This window comes from Monopterus albus, unplaced genomic scaffold (genome assembly GCF_001952655.1).
Source record: "Monopterus albus unplaced genomic scaffold, M_albus_1.0 scaffold321.1, whole genome shotgun sequence".
NCBI classification, from domain to species: Eukaryota; Metazoa; Chordata; class Actinopteri; order Synbranchiformes; family Synbranchidae; genus Monopterus; species Monopterus albus.
Window position 1 is genome coordinate 327385 of NW_018128201.1, and position 7585 is coordinate 334969.

Here is a 7585-nt window from a genome sequence, read left to right on the forward strand (position 1 = left end):
AATTGTTTGTATAATATACTTTTTATTGTTTGCCAGCCATCTGAAATGTAAATATATTATGTTTTTTTATCGCATAAGCGAAAGAAGGGCAGTAATTCTCACACTGGAGAAGCTGCAACCAGAGAACATTTGGAATTTTTGGCTGAAAAATGCCTGAAATGTTTGTTCATTCATATCAGTCGTTTCTGATTGATTTTCTGTTAATTGACCAATCGGGTTCCTAAGAGCATGGTGTTTGTACCGATTGATTCCCTGGCCGTTACTTTCTTCTTACTAAACACACTGTATTTGCATATTTCTTGGTGTGAAAAGAGTGATCTGAGAGCCGTGTGTCGGTTATTCCCAGGTGTTTGTGCTGCCAGCTCCTGACCAGAACATCTAGCTCTCATTGGCTTCCTAAATATTTCTCTTCATTGGTCACTTGTTTATTTCGGTCCCATTCCATTTAATGGAGGTGGAATAAGAATTATTGTTTTGGTTTTGTCAGTCCACATTAAATATTTCTTAAAGGTAATGGATGACATCAAGGTAATATAAGGAGATTTTCATCAGCAGTCTGGTGAGGCATATCTGGTGGGGTTGTTATCTCACACAGCTACTCACTCCTGGTTGTGTTTTCTCCTCAGGATGTCCCTGTATCCATCCCTCGAGGACCTTAAAGTCGACAAGGTCATCAAGGTAAGGGTATTAGGGTGAACTGAATTTAGGAAGAATCATCTAATCTGATATGATTCTTAATTTTATGACTGGTAGTAAAGAGATACACTATCGATTCTACACATAGAGTTCAGTTTACTTGTCATTAATGTCATTTTAGCACCACATTTGAATGTCACTGAAGGTATAGTGTAATTTGTTGCAGTTATATTGTTTAGGTACACAATACACTTAAATTTTGAATTATATAGAGGTATACTCTTCTTAAAAACATCAATTCAAGGCTTGAGATTTTATACCTTTTTTTAAAGGACATGCATTTCTAATGAAGACTGATGTTTCCTCAACAAACTCATTTCATTTGTATTGCACTAGGTGACAGTTGCAAGCATTTCTGCTTGACTGTTGCATGTAATTACTTTCTAGGCCCAGGCCCACTTTGCCCAGACTACTGCCCCGATGCCAGCCATCACCGAGGGAGCATACCAGCCTCACTCTGCTATTGCTGGGATGCCGTCATCAAGTGAGTTGTTCAGGGGGATTATATACCTGTATTGTTTTACAGACTTGTCTAATCTCATCAGAATTTACCAACAATCTTTGTCTAGCATGTAGTAGTAGGGCCCTCACCTGTTTTCCTTGTAACTTAATTTCTCTTTGCTGGAGAGTGGTGTCACTATGGAGGTGGTCTGTGGTTCTTTGAACAGAAGAACTACAGTACTAGGAGCGGTTAAATCTGTGTGGAGTAAGAGGACTGGAGTGGGAGAAGCAGTTATGTTGCCTTTGACAATAACAGGACTAAATTGGCCTGCCACACTGGATATGATTAGTCTCTCTTTTCTTGTATTTTTGTGTTCCACATTGTTTTTCTGCTCAAGGATTTATGCTTTTCTGAATTAGTTTGAAAATAGGCCTGGACTCTGCAGTGAGCTAAACTCAGAGGGAAGGTTGAGGCATCCACAAAAGATTGGGTAGAAGATGAGTAGGGGGCCTTTCAGAGATTAGGGAACACAGGTTTTCTGCTTATTTTCTTTCCCTCCCATTCTCCCACTTGTTCTTCTTCTCTCTCCTCTGGATGCAAAGTCCTGTGGGCTTTTGGTCTTTTGTTTGTGCCTCAGCAGAGCTAGCTGGGAGTCACCATGGAGACTGGCTCTGGCAGTTGCCCTGGGATGGGGCATGATGGGAGAAAGGGAGAGGAGGAGTAACTGATTTGTAAAGGAGGGATGACAGAGAGATGGGAGGAGTTTCTTCTCCTGGTGAGGAGAGAAGCAGAGAGGGGGGTGAAAGGAGATGGCCTGATTGACATCAGTCCTGGACCACTGCCTAGCCAGATATGCTAATGCTGTGAATTGCATTCAAATTGATAAAAACACGACCTTTTTTTCCTCTCAAGGGTTTCTTTTATCATCCTTGTCGGAAAAATAAAATTCGTAAATACCCCGAATCTGTATTTTAAAGGGGAAAGGTTATTAGAAAAATAAAATTCGTAAATACTGTATCTGTATTTTAAAGGGGAAAGGTTATTTTAATTGTAATTTGACTTCCTTAAAGCATTGATGAGACACATTGGATGGTAAAGGGGTCAGTTGAGGGAGAAATTGCAGGAACAGTGAAGTGGTATTGCATTGAATAAAAGGGTAGAGATAACTCTCAAGTCATCAATAGTTATATTTTGTTTTATTCACCCATGTGGGTAAATGTGGAGCAGGAATATGTGGGAGAGGTGAATGACAAAGACAGCGATAAAACAGCAGAGCATGAAAAGTGAAGGAAAAAAGAGGGGGACAGATGCTGTTACATTTCTGAAATAACCAAATGGATTTTTTTTTAATGCCTAGTGTGGGAGTGCAGGGTGAATCATGATCTGCATTATTATTTCTTATCTTTAGTACTTTTTATGTTTGGCCAGCATGTGGGCATGTTCCTTTCTCTTCCTGTATATGTGGCTGAAGTGTCTGACGCAGACCATGTTGACTTTAGTCCATATGGAACAATCATTGATTGCACAGTCAGTGTTGAAACAAAGAAATTCACTGAATGGTATACTGATAGAAGTAATGACTCCACTTTAATGAGGCAGTAGCTTGATGTTTCTGTAATATAGAGGAGTGATGTTTGTTAGAGTTATTAACCCATTTTGCTTTTCATGTCCCTTTGAAAATTCATGTTATATCTGTGTTCATCTGACACTTTTGGGGGGAAGTGTTGATTCCCACAGTAGATTTATCATATTAGAATCAGTCTACTTTGTTGATTTAGAAATGCGCTGACTGCTGACTTATAAAACACATTTTTCACTAATTGTTGACTCTGATCTGAATTTGGAGGCACGAATAGCCTACTGTAATTCCTGATTTCCATTTTTAAATATAGGCTATCAAACAAAATCAGATAACAGTCTAGTTGTCTTGTTTTTAAAATGAAATTCACTGGCCACCAAGTTCATGGACCATCGGACCTCATGATAAGCATCACGCCTCTAGTACCGGGATTCCAGCACCTGTGTAAATCAGACACAGAACAGAGGAGCGGCGGTTTGCTGGCCTTTTTAGGTTCGGTGTAAAAGGCACTTGAATCAATAAAGCTGCCTTATTGAAGAGTCAAAACACCAGCAGTTTTCCATGATCTCTGTTTAAAAGGGGCTTGTGTCTTGGAGAACTGGGCTGATCTGGGTAATATCTAATTTATTGAGTCACGTGTAGAAGAGGTTTTATTGAATCACAGTATCTTTCAGATCTTTAAGGAGTCCAAATGAAAATGGTACACACTGTAATAGTGGAACTAATGTCTTGGATGGAGAAGTACAGTGTTACGTAACCTTTATTTGACTAAGGAAACCTCACTCAGATTAAGTCATGGCCATTAGCACTCTTGTATTCACCACACCCATACAAGTTCTTTTATACTGAACAGCACGAGCAGCACTCTGTCTGCTTTGCCTGTTTGTGTGGTATTTTGGTGGCCAGCACGGTGCACAGGTGAGAGGGGAGGCATGAAAGGGGAGCTTCATTCAAATAAGGTGGCTAAAGCCAGTTGATTCTTAGACTTTGCACTGAGAATTGATGTCCCAGAATCCCATCTTTATTTGATGCAGCACCAGTCTAATGGTCCGTTGTGACTCTGCATTTTGTGTGGAGACATCACCAGAGATCACCAGGGTGCATTAATCTATTTAAAACGTTAGGTTTATTGTTGTCTCATAATGCATTACAGTGCTGAATCACAGTTTAAGCTATAATGTAAGCATGCACAATGTGAGATACGGTAGTGTTATATGTTTTAATAATTTGTTTCTATCACCATTGTACTAATTAACTGTTTAAAAAACACATTTGTGGTGCTTTGTATTGTTCGATATAACAATATCATATAATGGAGAAGCAGTTTTCTTATTGGTTGGCTGTTGTATTGCTGTGATTGGTGTACCTGTTTCACATGTGAGATGTGATGTGACTGGCTGAGAATGTATTTATTCATCACCACACCCGTGGATCTTTATCCCACCTCACCCAGTCTATGTTTCCATGAACCAAAGTAACAGGAGCACTTGGATACACCCACAGTAAATTCTAAAACTGTATGCCACTTTGGAGCCACTGGCTGATTTAGCTTATGCTTATTTTCCTACCTCTGACTGCCTCCCTTGCATGTCTTTTATGTTAGCGCTGCCAGAATAAATGTAATGACTATTGCTTGTTTACAAGGGCAACGTGAAGCACTTGTTGCCAGAAAAGTAATACAGTCATGCTGGCAGGCACGAAGAGGGACAAGTAGGTAGACACTGACCAAACAGAAACTGGACAGGAGACAGTAAAACAGGAGACCAAACTTAATCCTAACACTATCTTAATAATAGTATCTTAATGTAATGGTGTTTTAGAAACCAACAGAGAAGTTTGGGTAATACACTGGTATTACTTCTTCAACGTTTGAGTTGCCTGACCAGCTGACGACCTCATGACTCATAAGGAATAAAAACATTTTTGATGTTTATGTAAATATCTTTGGAATATTTAAATGGGTAGAAGAGGAAGACAGAAGGAAGGCTTTTGCTAACACACAGACCACAAGGCCTTTCTGTCAAAGCAAGGAAATGGATACTGATGCAGGGGCAGCTGTGGCTCAGGAGGCATCGCAGGTCATCTCCTAACCGGAAGGCTGGCGGTTTGATTCCCGGCTTGTCCAGTCCACATGTCCAAGTGTCCTTGAGCAAGACACTGATCCCTCATTTGCTCCTGGTGATGTCACTGGTGTGTGAATGTGTGAGTGCTTGGGAGCGCAAATGGGTGAATGGGCAAATAGCGTGAAAGCTCTTTGAGTGTGCTGCAATGCCTAGAAAAGCTCTCTACAAGTATAGGATCATATACCATGATGCCAGGAAACTTTCACTGCACTATAGCAGTCTTCCAGTAGACAGCTCAGTGTGTCTCAAGTATGACCCTGCTGTGATGGACAGCATGAATAAAATATAAAGTGTAAAGATTGGAAATAAAGAATGAGATCAGCAAAAATGAGTTTGCACACCTGTGAAAACCAAACACAAAACTCAGATGGAGACTAAACAGCTGATCTTTGGTGCAATTCAGGGAAAGTGCTGTAGAAATCCTGGGTGTTGGATGGAGGTGGAGGTTTAAGGTACACTAATGTATTCATTATATACTGTAAATGAAAACACCTTTTTTTAAAATCTCCACATTCTCTCTCTCTCTCCTATCAACCACCTGTCCATCTCTCCCACCTGTTTGTTGTCCCTCCATCTGCTCGCCATACCTCCATTCCTCCTCCTTCCACCTGTCTCTCCCATCTCCCAGCCTTGTACCCAAATCTGGAGGAGCTGGGAGACTACATGGGCCTGGCCCTCAACAGTGATGAAGTCCAGAGGAACCTGGCTCTGTTGCCCGTGGCTGACAATGTAAGTAATTGTGTGTGATACAGGGGTGTGTTGTCCTGACAGCGGCTGTCATTCTTATGGTACAAATTTATTCCCTGGGGATTTGTTTACAACCTGTGGGATTGTCAGACTGCTCGTTTTACTTCCAGTGATGTTGTCAAATATCCAGGTATTAGTGATTAAACATTAACTTTGAATGAAATAAATACAAATAAAATAAGAAGATAAGGAAATGAGTGAGATGACAAAGTGCAATAAATACCTTAAATTATTTACTATCAATCTGCAAATATTGCAAATAAATTAAATCTACAAGTCATCCGGTGAGCCTTTGACAGCCATGGTGTGTATACTGTTTAGTATAAAGAGTTTTTGATTTTATTGTTTATATACATTTGTAAAAAATCCTAAAATCATGTTTTTGCTTGGCCATTATGGGTTACGGAGTGAACAGTGATGGGTGTGTAATCGTATCCACACAGTGGACTGTGCCAAATGTGAATTAGGGGTGTGCAATATTGGCAAAATTGATATCTGGATATTTGGAGGATTTTGTCTATAAATGATAAGCAGACAATGTTCTGCATCCTTCAGGAATATGTTTGTCTTATATTGTACAAGGTCGCTCTTGTTAATAGGATGTTGATGCTGCTTACCAACGATATTAATGGAAATGACATATTTAAGAAAACAGCTCTTATTTGTTGACTTAAAATTGGAGCATTAAGTTGAAACGGTACACAAACGTTGAAATTACTTTTGCAGAATGAATCCGCTACACTTTGCTGTGTGTGTTTGCTTTTCATATTCTGTGCAGTGGTTAGTGAGCAGAGGATGAAACAAGCTGTCCAGTTGTCTTTACAGCAGCCAGTTCTCTACATTCCATTTTTCAGTCCATCTTTTCAAAGTCAAAATACTTCCATGTGAGTGAGGACAATCCACGTCTAGCAGTTAACAGTGTAAACCACGGAGCTGATGTTTGTATTTTGTCTCCTGGTGCGTGTTGTTCACTCATTTTTAACTTTGCTACTGCATTTTTGGGCAGCCAGACTAGCTTAACTAGTGGTGTGGTGATCGTGTAGCCTATACACTGCGCACGTGCACTATTCTATCCTGCTTGGCTACATGAGGCAGTGAATGTGTGGACTCTCAGGGCGTTTTTGAAAGCGAGTTACATGTTCAATAATGTCAGCTCACACATAGTTTAAACAGCAGTTAAGATGTATCTTTTTATATAGAATTAATAGGAATACAACAGTGTGTGATGTACCATTTAATAATCAGATACAGTAATAATAAATGGTGGCATTATGGTATGGTAATGTAGTGGTAGAAGTAATATACAACAAAGTGCATGTGTAAGATGTGCCACTACCTTTACTAATACAACAGTACATCATATGATTATCTGTAATATGATGACAGACCTTACGTAATGATGAAGAAACCAAAAAAAGATTTATAACCTGAATCTGGAGTTCCCTCCAGCCTGCATTTGGCTAAAATGCTGGACATCTCCCTTGGGACAGGTTTGCATTAAAAACAGATTTGAATTGGGACAGGTTTGCATTAAAAACAGATAAAAAAAGAGACAAAATACTGGACTTACCATTCATCGGTTGGACACAAACACGCCTCCAAATGGCTGTTACTGTTGCGCTGTAATTTGGGGTTGTATGTAATTAAGAAACACAACAGTTAAGCATCTGAGCTTAAAACCTTCAGTGATGTTTTTTTTTAGTAAAAGCGACGAGCCGTGAGCAGTCGATATATCCGAGCACAACAGTACCGTGTTCTTGGAGATTCACATCACTGACTCACCACAGGGCTGGAGCAGTGTGTGGGACTGTGTCAGCTCTTCACTCCTCTTAATTTGTGTGTGTGTGTGAATGTGTTTGTGGGGATTCTGCAGATGCCAGTACTGTCACAGTACCAAGCCTTGTCAGCAGGCATGTAACCATCTGTGTTCTCTGCCATCTGCTGACTTCTTCACCTCTATTATGATGTTTCTAATTATTATTATTGTTGTTATTATTA

At 39.9% G+C, this 7585-nt stretch overlaps 1 protein-coding gene across 1 annotated transcript in view; it reads left to right on the forward strand.

Annotated features, from left to right (window-relative positions):
• sdcbp2 (syndecan binding protein (syntenin) 2) overlaps positions 1 to 7585 on the forward strand; it is a 19169-nt gene that overhangs the window by 3635 nt on the left and 7949 nt on the right. Inside the window, exons 2-4 of the mRNA XM_020624158.1 lie at positions 627 to 678; positions 1084 to 1180; positions 5469 to 5569. Of these exons, the coding sequence (XP_020479814.1) occupies positions 628 to 678; positions 1084 to 1180; positions 5469 to 5569 (249 nt within the window). The 5' untranslated portion in view covers position 627. The remainder of the gene's footprint in view (positions 1 to 626; positions 679 to 1083; positions 1181 to 5468; positions 5570 to 7585) is intronic.